This window comes from Argiope bruennichi, chromosome 8 (assembly GCF_947563725.1).
Source record: "Argiope bruennichi chromosome 8, qqArgBrue1.1, whole genome shotgun sequence".
NCBI classification, from domain to species: domain Eukaryota; kingdom Metazoa; phylum Arthropoda; class Arachnida; order Araneae; family Araneidae; genus Argiope; species Argiope bruennichi.
The window spans coordinates 42770326-42790589 of record NC_079158.1 but is presented as its reverse complement, the minus strand read 5'-3'; the positions used below and the strand labels follow the sequence as shown (position 1 = coordinate 42790589).

The window sequence follows — 20264 nt, the reverse complement described above, 5'->3', positions numbered from 1 at the left end:
TAGAATGCCCAGATTATTTGCTCTTTGTGATTTTTTAAAGAAGATTTCAATAAATTCTTTTTCTTATCTTTATGTTTATTCACTGTGAATTTGAACTTTACTAAAACTTCCTATTAATACTTGTAGAAAGCATTATATGTCGTATTTCAGAGAAAAATTCTACTACCAATTTTGTCTATTTCTAGATGCAGAAAAATGTTCAAATTATTTTATTTGCTCCTTTATTTTTCTGAGAAGAATTCAATAAATTCTGTTTCTTATCTCAGTGTATGTTCACTGTGAATTTGAACGTTACTAAAAAAACATCCTATAAATACTTGTAGAAAGTATTATATATCTTATTTTAGAGCGAAATATTCATTGTCTGGAATAGCCCATCATCATCAACCTCGAAGCAGGCCTCAGCGTATCTCCATCCATATTTCAATCCCAAATAAAAGAAACAAACCATTGACACATTAACATAAATTACTATTCACGAAATTGCTCATGGATAGTTGTAGCGATAAGAATAACTTACTGACGATGATGTCTATTTTTAATGTTTCGGCTGGTGGCAACACACACCCATCAATCCTTAGATAACCAAGATCCCCTTGATGCGCCGGCTAGTAACAAATGACTGAAACTGAAAACCTCCAAATTTCGTGCGATTAAATTTCTCCGTCTGGATGGATGAAGAGCATTGACACAATTACCCCCGACCCACGCATGGGGTCGTAGGGTTCGCCAAGATGGATTTCATGAGCAAACATTGAACCCGTCATTTCAAACCCAAACTTGATGAGGAAAGAACAGGGATTTTCAAGTTAGCAACCTGTGGATGAGGTGTGGCAGGGCCAAGGTTAAACAATAAAGCAAATGTTGGAGATAAAGACAACAGAGATTACTTTTTATATCTGGTGGTGTGTTATTCTATCGAATCTTCGCGCTGGTGGATGATGGGCTCAAAAAATTGGGTCAGTGGAGCGACTGATGATACTTTTATAAGGTCAGAAAAAAATTAAGCGCCTTAAGGCACACCTGTTGTTGATTTGTTGAGATTTGAATACAAGGGAAAGGTATAAATCCCGCGTCAATCTTGGATTTTTTTTTGTTACTTAATTGCTCGGCTTAAGTTATATTTATTATGTGTTTAAACACTGTGACATAATAATAATAATCCATAACTTTTCTTTTTTTCTGATGGATGAAATTAATAGGTCTGGCTTGTTATTTGATCCTGTGATTATTTTAATAATTAATTAAATGTGTTCCCTTTATGTTCACGAGGCCTTATTCTCATGTAAAGGAATTGATTTGTGTTTGTATGCGTATGTGATAGAAGAATACTTAACATTATGTATACTGGCCTGTACGAAAAGATTTGAATTTAGTATTAGGTTTATTTTACAACTTTAAACTTATGAATATAAAATTATAATAGTTATTTCCAAATTTCGTACCAAAAAAATTATTATTCCCAACCAAATTATAGGTACATTCTACATTTTTAATTTTAGAAAATATTATTTCTTTTAATTCAGATGTAATGTTAATTACTACATGATTCGTCATATCTTTGAAACTATGCCGCTTTCTCTTCCAAATCTGTTGAACTATCAATATCCAAACCTCTTAGAAAAATGGGGTTTAAATGTTTCTGTTATGTCTCATACATTTTTGTAGTAACATATTATTAATTTATAGAATGTATCTGTTATTCTTAAATGTTTAAATGGTGACTTAACTTCTGTTCAAATCGGCAAAACCCTGTTTTCCAAATCCTGTTGAAATCGATAGATTGGCGTCATCAACTTTGTTTTTGGATTGGAAAATTGGACCAATTATCTAAAGGATTATACCTCGGCGACTGGTGTCCTGGTTAGTGTTGATAAAGCGGTGATTAGTTGTTGAATTAGTTCGTTGTCTCTGTTTCTCTTAAATGTTGCAACTAATGTTGACCTAAGTAATTTAACAATGGATTATACGGCATTCGTCTACAAAAAGTTTTCATAACAACTTGAAACAAAGATTGACTAATCTGATACTACAAGGATGTTTATAGTGTAAAAATCATTATACTTTTTCTAAGATATTTATATTAAATTTCTTTATTTCTAAAGTTTAATTTAGAGATGAAAAGAGAGAATTAAAGAAAACAAAACATTTTATCTCGATTATTATAATTCTTCGACAGTTATTTGGACATTGCATATGTAATCGTGATGATTCTTCTGATCTGCCTTGGTCTTTTTAGGCTAGTTCATAAGGAAAAGTTTCGATAGATTGGTCATACTAATAAAATTCCTCTACAATGTTTTCTAAAGCCAATTCCTTCTCTAACAACTTCAACTACTGTTTTCACTTTTTCCTATTTCCCCATAGTTGACTGTTGCGGCAATTTGTAATTTTCGGTTTCATTTTAAACATAGTATTTATCCTTTTGGTAAATTGATATTACTTTCCTCCCGTGAGCTGCGAAGTTGTTGCATCCGGTCTTTGAAACTGCTGCTTAAAGCATAACCTGAAGCGCCGGTTATTTTTATGTCGAAGGTATTTTGAAAGGCGTCACTGGCCACCCCGAAGTCGCTTCTTCCTTGAAATGGTGGTACCTGCGAGATGGCTCATTGCGATATGCACCTGTTAATGGTCAGGGAACTATTGTCCATCTCGGAAGTCGACTGACTGTTTGGCTATCTTGGCATCAAGTTTCCTAGAAATGATGGATTTAATTGCACTTTTTCACAGGTTCCGATTTTTAAAAATTTACTTACAACTTTCATTAAAAGGTCATCGGGATTTTTAATAACGAAATGTAGGATAAAAATGTTCAAATTAAATCTTCTAGAATGAAAAAACGACAAACTATTTTTGTTTTAAAATACATTTTATGCAAGTTGACAACCATTTTGAATTAATAAACGAAATATATTTTATAACATCAATTCACTTAGGGTTATTCAATAATTGGTTGCTAATTCAATAATTGGTCGTATTTCATTCTGATTTATGCAATAAATATTCTTTTCAACTTTTGATATATTTTAAAAACCTTAACGAACAAAAGTATAATAATTTTCTTAATAGGTATTTGTTCTTTTTAATGTAATGATATTAACAACCATTCTGAATTAATAAACGAAATATATTTTTATAAAATCTATTCGGTTAGGACTATTCAATAATTAGTTGCTCTTTCTAAACAATTCTTCATTTGTTCTGATTTATGCAATAAAGATTCTTAACAACTTTTGATATATTTTAAAAGTCTCAAAGAACAAAAGTATAATGATTTTTCAAAATGTAAATTATATTAATATTTGTGAAAAGATAGGTAAGCATATAGAAAAAATGCTATCCTAAAAAAATATTTGCTTTTTTCACCTGCTTTATTGCTACTTCACCTGCTATTGCTATTTGCTTTTATCACCTGCTTGGTTGCTACTTCTAAATAATTTGTCTTCCGTTCTGATTTACGCAATAAAGATTCTAAACAACTTTTGATATGTTTTTAAAAATGTAAAAGGTATTAATATTTGGGAAAAAAGAGGTAAGCATTTAGAAAAAAAAGGTGTTCTAAAAATATTTGCTTTTATCTAGTGTTTTATTTCCTTTAGTTTATTCCACTTGATCAAAAGTTTAGAAATTTTTGTTAAAAAATCATCTATATATATTTAAAAAAAAAACATTAAATAACATTAAGTCGAAGAAAAATGCTTGAAGACTTTTATTCCCTCATGTTTATTTATTTATTTATTTCATTTGTAAATTTGCAACTTTCATCTAGGAGAAATGTTCTATTTATATAATTTGTTAAGTCATTGTTGCTTTAAAACTGCGGTTTAAATACCATCTCTTCACTGATCCCCCCCCCCTCTTTTTTTTTACATCTCTCAATTTTTTTAGTCCGATTTTTTTTTTTTTTTTTCGGTTTATAATTTTAAAAAAAATACCAAATACCTCTTCGCTGTAGGAGATTAACCAAAATACGATATTTGATATCAGATTCTGTATGCTGAAAAACTGTTACTTTTAAATGAATTGACGCAAAATCTCGTCGTTTATGCACGGAAAACAATTTTCCCTAGTATTTTCCCTCCAACTTTAATTTCCACGGAAGGGAACATTTGTCCCTAAGATGGTTGAGGTAGATTAATGACATTTCAGACACGCGTCTTAGGGGCAATTGTTCCTTATCTGCGCGTGGGATCTGTCGTCTCTGTAGGGGACGTTGTTTTCCTCTTGCATCCCCTATTCTAGAGTTTTTCCCTTACACTCTTTGCAGGAACTTGATGGTAAAGCGAAATTATATGGCTTTTTGCGTATGTGTACAACATGAGGACTGGTTAGTGTATTTCCAGTTATAGTGAATTTGTTTTTTTATGATGGTACAAGTTTGGTTAAACTCTCTAAGATTGTAAATTTTAAAAATTTGATGTAAAAATGTAATTAAATTAATTTTTTGAATGTAATTTTTAAAAAATTCAAACTATTGTATGTTTTAATAGAAGAATATTTGAAATAACTTCGTTGTTTAATTAATTTTCAATAACTTTTTTTTTTTTACTCATCAATATTTACTAAGCGATTCCGAATTCTCAGTTGGTGTGTTTTAGAGAATTTTTCAGATATTATTAAACGTGATTTTTGTCAACAAAAAAATAATAATAAATTAATAAATTTTGCAAATTTTTGGCAGTAATTTCAAATTAATGGTCAGGATTTCAATTCAAAACGGAAAATGCAAACGAAATAAATTTTTTGAAAGTTTATTTTTGCAAAAGACTTACTTCGAATTATTTACTCTGTTAAGTCTCTTTCTTATATTTGTTTATTTTTTAATGTTCTTTTTAATTATAAGTTTGTATCGGTTTTTTTTAATTATCTAACAAAGGTGTTACTTTATTTTTTAGGCCGTGCAGTCCGAGTCGACCTGAGGCCTTGTCCTTTCAGAAGAAACACTTATGGGGTGATGACAATTTTCGAGTTTTTATCATGGAAAGCCCTGTTCATTTTACTATGGTAAGTTTCAATTATATTATGACAGTGTTTTTTAATGTTTCTTCATGCCTTATTTTGAATACAATATTTAACCAATATCCGTGCTAAGGTACTTTGTGCGCTTATTATTTTTTTTATTTAACTTATAGAATAAATCTAATTTTATATAGATTAAGCATATAGATAAATTTCAAATAATAATTGTTTGTAGATATTTCAGGATTTAAAAAAAAAAAATGTTTAAAAATCTATTGCTGAAAAACTGCGTATTTGTTTTATTTTAATACATTGTTTCCTTATTTTAGACTTTTCTGTCTTCTGTTAAAAATAGTTTAATTTCGTTGTTGTTGTTGTTCTTATTTCAAATTTTAAGACCATGTGTATTTCTAAGACTAAATTAATAAAATATGATATATCGTCATGAAATATTTTACGTGAACATTTATATCCTAAAAGTAGAAACGAAGTAACAGCATTTTTTTAATTTGCTGTAAAATACTAAATTTTTAAAAAACTTATCCAAAAGAATACGAAAAATTGCCTTATGCATTCGGAAACGAGTTTGATTCAGAATTTGTTTATTTATTTATTTTTGCCAGCGCTTATTTTAAAAAAATCGTTTTCTTTAAAAAAAAAATTATTTTTTTTCAATCCAAATTTATTTTTGAAATTATATCGATATACTACAGTAAATGTCTACCATAATTATTGTAAAATATACATTATTATATTTCTCTTGTTACTTGTTTCTTCTTAAGCTTCCATTTTATATTTTTCGAAATAGAATATTTTGGTCGCAACTTTTTTTATATATTTTTTAGACATTTTTACTAACTTTTTCTTAAAAATTGCCTCTATAGAATTTTTTTAATGCTTCCATTCGTCAATATTTTATACAGTACATGAATAAAACGCTTAGTTATTTAAAGAATTTGCTGTTTAGAATATCTTAATGATAATCCATATCTCTGATCTTTAGCTATCAGATTAGCAATGTTCTAATCTGCTCACTTTTAAGACTTGGTGCCAAGTGGTTGATACGCTACTCTTAAGACTATTTTAATCAGAGTATACAGCTTATAACTCTCTAGCATATTTTTCGATAATTAAGGAAAATCATCTAAAACATTATCTATTATTGGCGGAAGCTATGTTATGAAATTTTGTGTAATGATTATTATGATCAGTTCTGGTTGACAATGAATAAGAATCGGCGGACGAGTGTAATTGAGTGACGTAAGTATAAATCATGGGTAGGACCTACCGGAAAGTTTCGGTGAATTTAAAAAACTTTCACGCCGAAAAATTCCATTCAAAATTAAATTCTGATAATATATATCAATTACTATAAAGCTCTTTATAATCAAATTTAGAACTATTTACCTCTGAGTAATAATTCACGGGGCAGCTGTTCCCTTACTTCCAATTTCATTTGCCACTGACCTAATTTCTTTAAGAAGACGATGTGGTTTTTTTTTTTTTTTTTTTTTTTTCTCTGATGTTGGTACAATTCAAACGGAAGGTGCTCGATTTTTAAATTAAATTATAGAATTAAAAGAGATGAATTGTCGTTCGTATATGTATTCGTATACGAATGTGTTTTAAGGTGCTATTTCGAGAAATTAAATAAATGATGTAAATTTTCAGTTTTCAGTCTATTTGTGTGTATTTCAACTAGAATTTTGTAAATAGCAGTTTTCATTTTTTTTTTTTTTTTTTTTTTTTTTTTTTTTTCATTTCCAGGGTGTTCAGAAACAAGACAGGCATTTGTTTCTCTTCAATGACCTTCTCTTAGTTGCCAAACCAAGGTAAGCATCTCCGCTTTTGTTGCTAAGGTGGCAGAATCACCTTCGCAGGTGATGTAGATTATTAGCTCATACAAAAGCTAATGATCGTTGTCTACCTAATGAAGGTGGATTAAATTATGTTACGTTTGCTTACTAATGAAGCCTGTGGGAAAATTAATGCTTACAACGTATATGTACAGAAGGTAAACTTCCTCTTATGTCGTGAGCTGTCTAATTGGAACACTTTTTCTTATTTCGCTTAAAGTATATTATTATTCTTTGACAGCATACATTTTTTCCTCTCCGTGTACTGTTTTCAGCCTAATTTTGGTTTGGCTAAAATCTTACACTTGATTCATTTTAACCAAACCGAATCAACTTTTGGTAGCAGAATAAAAAACTGTGAAAACTACATCGTAAGAATATTTTTACTTTCATTTTTTGCTTTTTATCAATAAGTTTCGACTTAGAAAACGTTCCCTTTCTTTTTTCTTTTTTTAGGGGGGGGGGATGTACTTTTTTTTTTTTTTTTTTTTTTTTTTTTTTTTTTTTGAGAGAGAGAGAGAGATACTCTTTACGATCTAACTATTGTTAGGCCGCAAAACAAATTGGAATGAGGAGGGCGTTAGAACCTAAAGGCAATAAGGCAATACAAATTTCAGTACTCAATCTTCACCTTTTCAACTTCCAAAACTATATATATATATATATATATATATATATATATATATATATATATATATATATATATATATATATTTGATAGTAGATAAACAGCTTTCAAATTCCAAATATCATGAAAAAATAAAATTATAAAGCAGTTAATTGCGGGTCACATTCAAGTTTCCAATATTCGAGTGTAAAAAATTAATTTAAAAGAAATTTTAACTTACATCTAAAAGAAATGTTCTACAAAATGACAATAAGTTTAAAAAGAATTGTTTAATACTATAAATATTGAGATGCCAAGATTGTTGACTAGTGAATCAACTGCCAACAGAAAAAGAGGCTCGTACTTACTTGAAATAAAAATTGAAAACACACACACACACACACACACATATATATATATTTGGATAAAAACTTGAATAGTAATTGATTATAATTTCATTACGTTTGGTTCTTGTAATTCAAATGAAAGCGTCGAATTATACTCCCTAAAATTGATGAAAAATAATTCTCGAAGGCCCCTTTAAGTTCAGACCCCGGCAGATAATAGTAATTTGATAACTCGATGCTGTCTTCAGGTTTGGTTGCAATTGCTAAATTCTAATAGGATCAGCCTGTGTGAAAACTCCAACTATTCTCTTGCATTTGTTACTGAAGTTAATAAAGGTTACAATAATTGAAGGTGATTCTTAATACAGATAACGGAGTTTATACTTAAAACGGAAAAATTCAATAAAGAGTTAAAAAATAAAATTATTAATAAAATAAATTTACGAAAAATAGCAGTTTAGTTTATCTTCTTGATCTTGAAGCCTGAATTGGTTCAGGTATTTGGTTAGTATTAAAAGTAGTATAGTCTTCTACAATCGCCAAAATTTTCCAATAACTAATATATATTTCGAAAATTGGCTGCAATCTTGAATTACATTTCGACACCCGCCAAAGATAACTTTTTAAAATTAGTGTGAGGACTAATCATGCGTTGAATGATTTCATTTTATTTCCTTGTTCATAGAGTTAAGAAATGTTAAACTTACTGCTTCTTTCTTATCTAATCTAAAGTTTATATAGAAACTGAACGGAAAGTTCCGTAACCCCTTGGTTGTAGAGTTAACGAAATTATTTTTGTTTGTCTTCAGGTCCGGCGGCACCTACAAGCTGAAAGAAAAAGTCCGTATGAGCGAAATGTGGCTTTCTCAATGCCTAGGAGATGTCTGTGAATCCATCAAATCACCTGCAACTTCTTTTGTCATCGGGTGGCCTACCACAAATGTCGTCGTGTCATTCAGGTAAGAAGACTTGTTTTTTTTGTTACATTTGAACAATTATTTTATAATTTTCCTTGTTTTCGCCTGTTAATTTCACAATTGATTAATTTTTTTTCGCGCATTTGGAGGGTGAGGGTGGAAGTGAAGTTTTGGTGAATGTGAAAGCTTAGCTTTTGCTTTGCTGTAGCTTATTTGAAATTTGCATGTTTCCCATCTAAATAGGTCTGAAATTAATATGATTTTTTTAGTAATATAACGAGACTATAGATTAAATATAGATAGATTTTTATTCAAACCTGAGATAATTTTTTTGTTATATTTAGATTAAAAATAACAAGATGTTGTGAAGAAGTGAAATTCCGGTACATTCGAATTGACTTTATGGGCTCTGAAAATAAATGCGATAAGATACTCCGAAGTTCTTTGTTTAATTTTAAATTTTATTGTGTTATAGGTACTTTATAAACCACCCCAAATTCGTCACGAGTTACTTCAACTGCTAGCATATGATTCTGCCGCGCCCTACTCTAGGAAAAGACGTAGGGTTGCAAATGATAATATTTACATTAATTTTCTGTCCGTAAAAAGACTGAGAATTTTCTGCTACCAATCTGGTGGATTAAAATCTCACAAAATTATTTCTGTTTCGACCTTAGCTACGATAAGCTACACGTGTGAAATTTCTGGTGTGTGTGTGTTTTTTTTCGAAAATAACTAATCAAAATAGTTAATTCAGTCCCCATAGTAAAAGGCATGTGCAACGTAATTCCATTAAAGTTCTCTAATCACCCATAAATAATCAAAATATTATTTTCTGTTAAAATTATATCATAAAAATATTAATTTAATAATTATACCAAATTTCATGACGTTAGAGCTTTATGCGCTCGTCTAAATTAGTTTCAATTAATTTTAATCTTTCTGTAAGCTTACAAATTATAATTGCAATTCCAAATCATGATGTGGAGGTGCTCGTGACCACTTTGTCACACCGCGGAACTACGAAATATCACGACGTTGCCATTACGCCTGATAAATATAAGAAAAATTGTAATTTTCATTTTAGGTTATGACTCTTAAATTATCTCTATAATCGATTCAACAAGTTTTTTTAAATTCCCGATAGAAAATAAAGATTAGGATACTTCATCTTCTGTTCTTGATAAATTTTGAACTAAACCTTGTGACCCTTGATCGAATTATGTTTATTTCATCTACTTTATAATCAGTTTAATAATTTATCTCAGGCTGAGTAACATTAAAACATGTTGCATATTTCCGGATGTAGATCTCAGCAACATTGTATGATTTTCCTTCACAATCATGGTGACCGCCGTGATTCCTCTTGTGGTCTTCTTCCTATAGTAATGTTCCTATAATAACTATTTCCTATAGTAATGCTTCTATTGTTAATTCAGTCTTGGTCCGTTTTCTTTGAAAACCGGTGGGGAAGAAAGGGGATAAAATGCTGGAGTAATCAGGTGGACGGACAGGTATTAGGATTAGCGGGGACTTACTGGCGGCGGGTGGCGGCAGTCTGCGGATAAGTAAGGGATAGAGTCGGAGCGGATAGTAAGGGATTTCCTGATCATTGAAATATCCCGCAGCCGATAATATACAAAAATGTCTTCTTCCTGAACATTTGATTGATTTATTTTTGATATATAGCGGTATCTTTTCATTTAAAGTGAGAAGGTGTGAAACCTGTTTATGTCTCTTAAGATGTTTCCATCTTCATTTACAAAATGACCAATTTTATTCCGTGTGAAATTATTTATCAAGTTATTTTTTCAATTATTGCATATTATTGTTTATCGAATGATATGAAAAAAATCCATTAATTTAAAATTCATATCATTTTACATGCATCATTTCCTGCGATTATTGCATTTGCGGTGCATTGAAAACTTCATTTAAAATTTCAGCTGCAAAATTTGAATTTTAATGCAAAAAAAAAAATGCTTGATGTCATATGGCTAAAACGTCCACTATTTTGCATTTATGATGCATGAGAACTGCATTTAAAATTTTAGCTACAAAAATCTAAGAATTTAATGCAAAAAAATATATATATATATGTTTGATGCCATTTGGTTAAAAGCAGCATTATTTAGCCTGCATTTTTTTTTTTTTTTTTTTCATTATTGCATTAATGATGCATGGGAATTTCATTTAAAATTGCCGCTAGAAAATTTGGAATTTAATGCAAAAAAAAAAAAATCCTTGATGCCTTATGATTAAAATGCACTTTATTTCATATGCATCATTTTTTTGAAGTTGTAATGAATGAAATATTGAAGCCATTACTGCATGGCATAATGCTAACAAAAATACTGATTAAAGTATTGACATTCTTTGTGCATAAGTATAAACCAGAGCCTTAAAATTCTTCTCTCCCCAGAATTCGCTTGAGCTGGGATCTGTCTTTTCTCTGGGGTTGATGGATAGTTTGGACGTGGGAGGGGTCAGCTACGAGGGACGTACTTTTGACCTTGCCTGCTCGACTCTTTCTACGAGGGGTTGACACATAGCCCCTCTCCTTCCTTTCCCCTCGCACCTGTAACAACAGTGGTTCACTTCAGCTGTGTAGAATCGCGGGTCTTCAGTCGGTTAGTCGATTTCAGTGAGTGCGTTTCTCAATCGAATTGACGGGTCAGTCGCGTTGCGAACATACCGTGGATATACTCGTACTATTTGGGGTGTAAGTGTCCGTGAGGTGTGTTTTGTATGCCAGTATTATTCAACGCAACGTTTTGTATGCCAGTATTATTCGGGGATATGATATATAAGGTGCTTTCTATAATATTCGAGTAAGATTTTTTTTTTTTTAATTGGAAATGTTTTAACAGAATTTTTTGGTTTTTCTGTATTTCGAACTTTTCTGATCTTATCTCTTTTTTTTTTTTTCCCTCTAAAAATTTCCTTCGCTGTTATGTTGCTTGGAATTATTACTATCACCCTAGCTTTAGAAAAGTATTTTAATTGTCAGTCAACGCTTTCTGAAAATTAAAGAATATTCGGCGGTGTATTCCTACGTCAAGTTTTTAACTTCTGCAGATATAAACAATTAGGCATTTTCTGTTAATTTTCGTCCCAAGTTTTAAAAAAAATGCCTTTTTTTTATTTATCGATAGTTTATTATTTACCAATGTCCCCCCCCCCTTTTCATTTCTTTACTTTTATTTTTAACGTCCGAGCTAGGAATTTAGTTTCAATTTATTTATTGACATTACATTCTTTCTTGTAATGATTTCCGTTTTCACATTCTAGTTATTTAGCCAGAAAAATTTATTTTTTACTTATTTACATTATTTATAAAAATAATCACAAAATAGCAAATTATTTTAAAATATTAAAGCACTATTAATGCTTCTTAGTCCATTATATCTTAAATATTTCTTTTTTCAATTTTAGTTAGTTGTTTTGCGGTGTATGATTGAAAAATTAATCATATTAATTTTGGGGCATAATATAATTTCATACCTTAATTACATAATTTTTATTCATTAATACAATTTCGGTATATTTTATGTCGTACCCCCCCCCCCCCTCCCACCATCACTACCACACATACGCGCGCGCGCGCGCTTTATTTCGCTTTGAAATGTAACATATGCGTTCTAATGTTTTGTACTAATTCTTGCTCCCCTTATGTAATAATGTGCTCAACAGAAGTTAAGTATTAATATTGAAGAAAAAAAATTAGTTCGCCAATTTGAGAGATTTTTGCATTTGGATAATCTAAAAATAATTTTTAAACATTGCATCATTTTAAATATAACATCATCAGAACTTTTTTAAAAAAATAATGACATTGTAGAACTTAAGATTTTATAACTGGAAGTATATATATAGAAACATGAAAAGGATGCACAATTTTAATATTTCATACTATAAAATGAAATATTTTTTTTTTACTTCCAATATTTTTAATTAGTCATTAATCTGTTGTTACTTTAATATTTTAAGTTTAACCTATTATATTTTAATAGACTATTTTTATTAAAATATTTATTTTTATTATTGATTTGTATTTTATAAAATAATTTTATGAATGATTAATATTTATTTATTTAAAATTTTTTATGTACATTTGTTATCTATACATTAATCATTTTACTTTTTACCATATATATAGTACATTTGTTATTATTTTTAATTAAAATAACTGTTATTTTTAGAGATTTTTAATTGAAAAAGTAACAAAATAAATGAATACGAGTAATTTATATTTTTCTTAAATACCGCACGATTTTGGTAAACCTCCTTCTAAGCAAGGCTGCCCCTTTTGAGTAATTATTGTTAAAAGTATTTATTCAATAATATAACATTAGTTAGTTAATAATTGATTGATTTTTCGCTAATCCTTACATAGTAATATAGATACGAGAATAATTTTCTGCTTATTTTTGCCGTCATCTATACATTATTGCCCTCTTTGACTGTTTCCTTTTTGTAAGAAAGCGCTATCATTAAAAAACTCAAACTCTAGATTATGAAGAATTGTGTTTCAGATCTTCTCGTGTTCGAAAAATACAATTCTTGAATTATATTTGTCTGTCTGTCTGTCAGTCAATTCAATAACTCTTTGAGCTAGATATATGAAATTTCGATTTATGGTGCTAACGCCAAATTTATAGATTTCTATCATATTTTGAAATAAATCCATTCACAGTAAGTCCATCTGTCTGGCTGTCCGAACACAAGTAAACACGATAACAATAAAATGTAAAGAGCTAAATTGATAAAATTTGGTACACAGATTTAGAATCTAAAGTGTTTATGTTTATCAAATTTTGAATGAAATCCGCTAAAAGGTTGTATTTTCACAAGCATGCAAATGCGATAACTCAAATATGCAGCGAAATAGATAAATGAACTTTGATATCTGACTTTGTTACAGAAATTGTGGTTCTGTATTAAATTTTAATGTCAGTTGGTCAAAAAAAATGTTCAAAATGTATATTCGGTTTCCTTTATATTATTACAATGCATCAAACTCTTGTGTAGGACTTCGAATTTTATGCGGTAGGGGGGGGGGGTAACACTTTTCAAGAGTATCTTAAATACATTCGAACCGCTTGATTGGAAACTTTGTAGTAAATGATATTACAATCTTATTATGTCCCTATTTATTTTAAATTTGCAATGCGATAATGTGCAAGAAAAAAAAAGGATATTTAATATCGTTCGCAACGCGCATATTTATAAAAACAATTAAAGCAATGACAAATATTGTGAAATATACCAAAATATATTTTTAAAAATTACATTAAAAAATTGTGATTTAAAACTAAAAAAAATATAATCCGAGGTTATTGAGAGGAAATTTTAACATTTTTTTTGAATATTTAAATAAACTTTGGTGAATTCTATATTAGTAAACATCTGTTACTTAAGATCTACTACCTGTCAAATTGTTGCTTTAATCTAAGAACAAAAATCTGCCCCATATAGTTTTTTTGGTGATTTTTTTTATCATGTAATTTATTAATCAATTTACAAATATATCCAGTTTATAAGTATTATGTTAAAAAATTTATATCCTGATACTTATATCTGACAAAAAAATTGTAAACATCCATTTATAAATGTACTGAAAAAAATGCCGATAATGTAAATAAAATTTCGTTAGCGAACATTACGTACGATGTTAACAATTGGTACTCTTTTAAAATACGATTTTTATCGGCAATATATTGTCATGCACAAATTTAAAACTTTTACATTTTTTTGTTTTCTTTTTAAAAAAAATGACTATTCAAATATGCTATATTACTCTAGTCACCGAAAACATGGCTTCCGGTTCTACTAAAAAAACAGACACAAAACAAAAAAGGTGTGCCGATGTCCCTAATGTTTCGAATTTCTCCCGTTTGTCACTGGCGCCATGTCGAATGTGTATCTCTCAGCATGTTGCGATGTTACTTAAGATAATGTCAGTGTATGTTCGCGATAAAGTAGACTGTATTAAGTTTACAGAAAGGTTTTGAAAAAGTTGACATTTTGTCACTATCTCTTTGGCGTCTGTGGTATGACTTTATGAAGATTGTCACTAAATAGTACTTATAATTTCTGTATGTATTTAATAAAATTCCGAGATGGTTTCTATTATTTCTATACATAGGACTTCTCTTTTTGTGCAAATTCAGCTTACATGTGGTTTCATTTTAAAATGGAACTTCTGGTTTTCATTGAACTTAATTGTAAGGAATTTTCTATATAATAAATAACTGAATTTTCCATTTTATTATTTTTCTCCGATTTGTATACATATTACATTTTATATTAGGTGAAACTCAACTTTTGTTATTGCATACTTTGAACCTGAAATCCCTGTTTTTCGGGCATAAATAAATAGATTGCATTTCAGACGAAATTAAAAGTTTTATTAAGAAGTGAATTTATTTTGAAGTGGATGTTATCTGCTTAATGTTTTTTGTTTCATTCCGATCATTCAATTTTTATTTAAAACTTAGATGCATAGAAAAAAGAACATATTTAATATGTCTTCTCTTTTCAATAAAAATTATTTAATACCGTTTGGTTTAATGATGACCAAACGATATTAACACTTTTTATTGAAATGATAAAAATCATATTAAAGCATTTTTTATGCATTTACTTGGAATTATTTGTAATAATTTCCCTATAAACTTTTAACAAATACGTCTATTGCGCAATGGATTTTTAAATAATAATTTATACATAACTCTTATTAAGTTAATTAATAAGATAATTAATTTCATAAGATAAATTGTCCAGATTTGTTTTAATATCCATCGCATTTTATAATAATGAAATCTCATTTTAATCATGTTAAATAATTCTCTTTCGCTGTATGAATTCTTATTTTAAAGTTCTGTGGGATCTCAGTATTTTATTATGTGTAAATAGTCTTTAGTAATACTAAGATCCGAATCTCTTACATGTTGTGCACATCTGATTTTAATCTTTCATTCCTTTTCGGTTGTATATTCTACTTTTGTTTACCTTCTGGGGGCGCGGAAGGGAGGGGAAAATGCAGCTGATATATATCAAGTACATTATTTCTTATTTATTGTTATGTATTTCATATAAATTTATAATCAATGCAAATAATTTTATTGTGTTACAATAATTTTGTATTTAAATATTTTTTTGGAATTTAAATAATTTTTAAAATCAAAATATTTTAATGTCGGAAATAGATTAACCGAATTAGCATCCCTTTGTGCCATCATACAAATCGTTGATAACGCTTTGTTGTTCTTATGCAAGTTGTCAGAAAATTCTTCAAGAATACAAGCACAAAGAAGTTTTATGTTACATTAATCAATCTGTATTACAATTTTTGACTAAATAGAATAATTTACTTCTATGTTGGATAATTAAACATTTGATTAGTTTCATATTAATGTATCGATAATTGGAATTCTGTTTAAGTTATAATTCCTCCACCCCCCACCCCCTTCAACTGTGCTTTTTAATTGACTTGATATTTTTATTTTTACTCGGTCAAATGTTAAATGCTCAAATTGACATTCATTTAATTGATATTGAAACTTAGTGGAATTAAATTAAAAAAAAAAACTCGTGTCTTTTTTTTTTAATGTAAAAAATCATGCATTTGGGTTGGTCGCATTTGTGGGATATTATTCAACAAATAAAAAATGCATGAAAATATTTTCATTTTATTACTAATATTCAATATGCACGTTTTGACTACTTTTAGAAAAAAAATAGTAATTGATAGTTGGCTTTAATTCATTTTTTTTTTCTTTTTGTAGTTCCTTGAAGACGAAAGATCTATGGCAACAAAAACTGTTGCAGTAAGTATTTATCGTGTTCTTTTTTTTCTTTTTTTTTTGTAATATTCTTTTATATTCGTTGCAGTGGCTCCTATTTAAGATAAGATATTTTTTTCCATCAAAATGAAGGATAAATTATTTTTCCTTTTACATATCTGTTTTATTTTAGTTGCCTTAAGAATTTATAATTAATACCTGCTGCAAAAAACACATTTTTTGCATTTTTTTATGTTTGAATTATTTTTTAAATTTAAAATAAGTATAAAATATATTACATTTATCTGATTCGATGTGTAGTAGTTTAAATCGCCGTTGCCATTTAAAATTACGATATAAAAATTATAAATAAAGTTAAGCTTTTCGCGTAAAAACGTGAATGGATTAAATAAAGTTTTAAAAGTTACAGTACAGTATATTTCATAACTTTATTTAAAAATTTAGTTAGAATGTATTGGCATCAGAATAAGTTTCGAAATTCAAAGGCAAGTTTGAAAGGTTAGTTTTAAGCGTTATTTTCCGTTACATTAGTTCAGTTCAAGTTCTAATTAAATAAAATAGACGATAGATAAATTTTCAGAAAAAAATTTATATTGAGCTAGTGGAGTTGAGTAATAGATTCGATTAGCTATATTTCGATACTTGCGTTTTAGAATTGATTTCAAGTCGTTTTGTAACTGATTGATCATTGTTCTATAAATTAGTCATGAGTAGCTGCACTGAACCCAACCCTGAAAAATCTAACGAAATTACTACTTCAAGTCAAAATAAAGATGACCAAGGCGTAGCTGCATGTTTTACATCTCCAGCAGGAATAGAAACTCAATCTGCGGCTTCAGCAAAAAGACATCAAAGAAGACATTTTCCTGAAAAAAACATGAGCAGCATTTTTTCGTCTTCAGACGATAATTCATCTGGCGATGCATCAAAATCCGGAAGGCCGTCTTCGGATTTCAAAAAGCGAAAAGGATTTTTTCATGAACAGCATTAAAGCGAAATAATAATTCCGGAATCAGTGAACAAAAGATATATTTATTTCCTGCTTTATAAAGAATTATGTCGGAAATTCCTTGGACTTTTTAGTTTCTTTTCATTGAGCACGTTTGGTATAATATTAAAATATGAAAGGGAGAAGAAATTGTATTTGTTTCTGAAATTTCTTGGACAGTTTATGTATTTATGTTGTTACAGATGTGTATCAGATTTAAAATAAATAATGCTTTTAAATTCACAAACGTGTTGGTTTGGAAAATTCATAAACAATTTAAAATTAATTTTACTTCTGTTAACTAAATTAAACTTTTTTTAAAAATTTTTAGATTAATCGAGGAATCAAAAGAAAAAGAAGGAAAGTCCCAAACATCTATTCAAATTTCTTTTAGGAGACCAGAAAATGGGGAAGAAATAGTAAGTTTTTGTATTTATTTATTTAAGAATGGATTTTTAAATACCTTACAATTTTTTAATTCTTTTGATGTAAGATGGAGATAATTTCTTATAAATCTTACCGAGTAAATTGCATTAATAATCATTTATCAGTCATTTATTTATTTTACATTTTTGAGTTTAAGAAATTTAAAAGAAATTAATTTTTAAAGAGTTCTGCTACTTTTAATCATAACAAATATCAGATTGATTTTAATAGAATAATTTTTGTAAAAGGAATAAAAATTATATTTTGTGACAATTTTGTGTAATTTGTAATTTAGTGTTTTATTAATATGCAAATTGGCATTTTTCTTTCTGATGCATTTAAAAACATTCTGAAATCTTGATTGATATTTAATGTGCATTTAATTTTGTATGTTTTTTTTTAAATTCTATTAATAGTTCTTTTATTATTCTAAATAATTAACTAAATTTTAACAATTTTACCAATTTACTTTGTTGAATTGGAACAGTAATTATTTTAGAACATATCCCCATTTATAAATGATCTACTTATATTAAAATGCTCTTAAATCAATATATATATATTTGTTTATTCTAATGACTTTTATTTTATTTCAGTATAAAACTATTAAAGTTGACAACAGGTTAACAGTTCAAGACACAATCAGACTTGTTCTTCAGCAACTGGGTTATTCTGTAAGTTTTATTTATTAGTTTGAAGCTATTTGTTTTTCATATATCTTGAAATATAATTTTAGTTTGTGACTTAAAATAATTTTAATATTATACTAGAAACATGTACTAACATTTGTTTGTTTTTACAGGAAAATGGAATAAAAGATTACAAATTGTGGGTTAAAACTGGCAAAGATGAAGCACCATATCCTTTAATAGGTATTTATAGCTATTATTTTAATCCTAATACATTAACAATTAAATGAATCCAATTTTAACCTTCTTTTTCTTTTTACCTCATTAGCTTTTGTTTTGAAGAATATTGATTGGACAAAAGGGACATTTCAAAAATAGAATTATAAAATTTAATTATTAAATCATACATTTTATTAATTAAAAATTATTAAAAGGGAGTAAAATTAATTTATTCATCTTATAAAATAAATTATTTCTATTAAGGATTTTAAATACACAAACATTATATTTTCAACTTTATTAATTATTAGCGTTTTGTATTTGTTGCTAAATTTTCTGATGGTATTTAATTTCTTTACAGGTCATGAATATCCATTTAGCATTAAGATGAATTTCATTAGAGAATTGCTTAGGCGGTCAGATCTGGATCTCAGGAATTTAAACAACATCAGCACTGACACCAAGTGTTACTTTATTCTTCGCAAGAACAGCTTCAATAACTCAACTAGAGTTGGTATGTATTTTTTTTTTTTTTTTTTTTTTGCGACAGATATTTAAATTTAATAATTAATATTACTCAAATTATATTTTAGCATATTATTTACTGTTATCATTGTCAATACAGTGTGTAAAAAGCTAAGTGTCCAAATCACTAAATAAAATCACTAAAACATAATGCATGCCTCAAGGCCATAAAAGATTTTCCTGAAATCAAACTTCTATATTTAAGAATATTCTGTATGCAAAATATTGATAAATGGTGTTTCAAGTTAAATATTCTACATATATATTTAAATATATCAATGATCATATTTAGAATTATTTAACTGGACATAATGATACTAACAATTTAATCATGCATTATTTATACTGTGGTGTAGCAAGGATAACGGGAGCTCTTATGTAATATAATTTTTTGCCCTCATTTGTCATTGGTAGTGCCAGGGTCATGCCATTTTTTTCACTCTTTCACAATATGTCATCTCAAAAAATGATGTAAATGCACTAAAGATTTATGCCAAATGTGCCCAGATCTCAATGCCACTGGTTGTTACATCACTATATATTGTTATCAATATAACTACTCATTTAATCTAAATCTCCTGTATAAATTCTTGCTCTCATATATAGCTTGAAGTGTTATTATGCATTAGTTTAGTTTTGAATTCATTATTTTTTTGTTATTTATCAAAATGATTTTATAGTAGAACTCACATTTTCTTTCTCTCATATCAGATCCAAGAGTACAAAAGAAAAGAAAGAAGCATAGACGTCCTCACCCCAAAATAAATTGGCCTTTTAGAAAACCTGCTTCCAAGCATGATTCTGTAGACAGTGGTAATAGCAGCCCTCCACCTCATAACTTATTTGGATTGCCACTGTGGAAATTGTGTCCAGATAATGTGATTCCAAAACCCATCATGGTAAATTAATTTACATTTTATTCCTCTAAAAGTGGCCTTTGTGTAAGGTTGGAAATCAAACAATCATATTTTCAAATTTACAAT

The 20264-nt window shown here is 28.4% G+C and overlaps 1 protein-coding gene across 5 annotated transcripts in view; it reads left to right on the top strand.

Moving 5' to 3' along the window:
• The window catches only part of LOC129981100 (uncharacterized), a 577941-nt gene that overhangs the window by 551274 nt on the left and 6403 nt on the right, over nt 1-20264 (top strand). For all 5 annotated transcript variants that reach the window (XM_056091770.1, XM_056091772.1, XM_056091773.1 and 2 more), the window contains 9 exons: nt 4896-5004; nt 6727-6791; nt 8579-8728; nt 16477-16518; nt 17814-17901; nt 18505-18582; nt 18711-18780; nt 19118-19270; nt 19993-20180. In XM_056091770.1, the coding sequence (XP_055947745.1) occupies nt 4896-5004; nt 6727-6791; nt 8579-8728; nt 16477-16518; nt 17814-17901; nt 18505-18582; nt 18711-18780; nt 19118-19270; nt 19993-20180 (943 nt within the window). The remainder of the gene's footprint in view (nt 1-4895; nt 5005-6726; nt 6792-8578; nt 8729-16476; nt 16519-17813; nt 17902-18504; nt 18583-18710; nt 18781-19117; nt 19271-19992; nt 20181-20264) is intronic.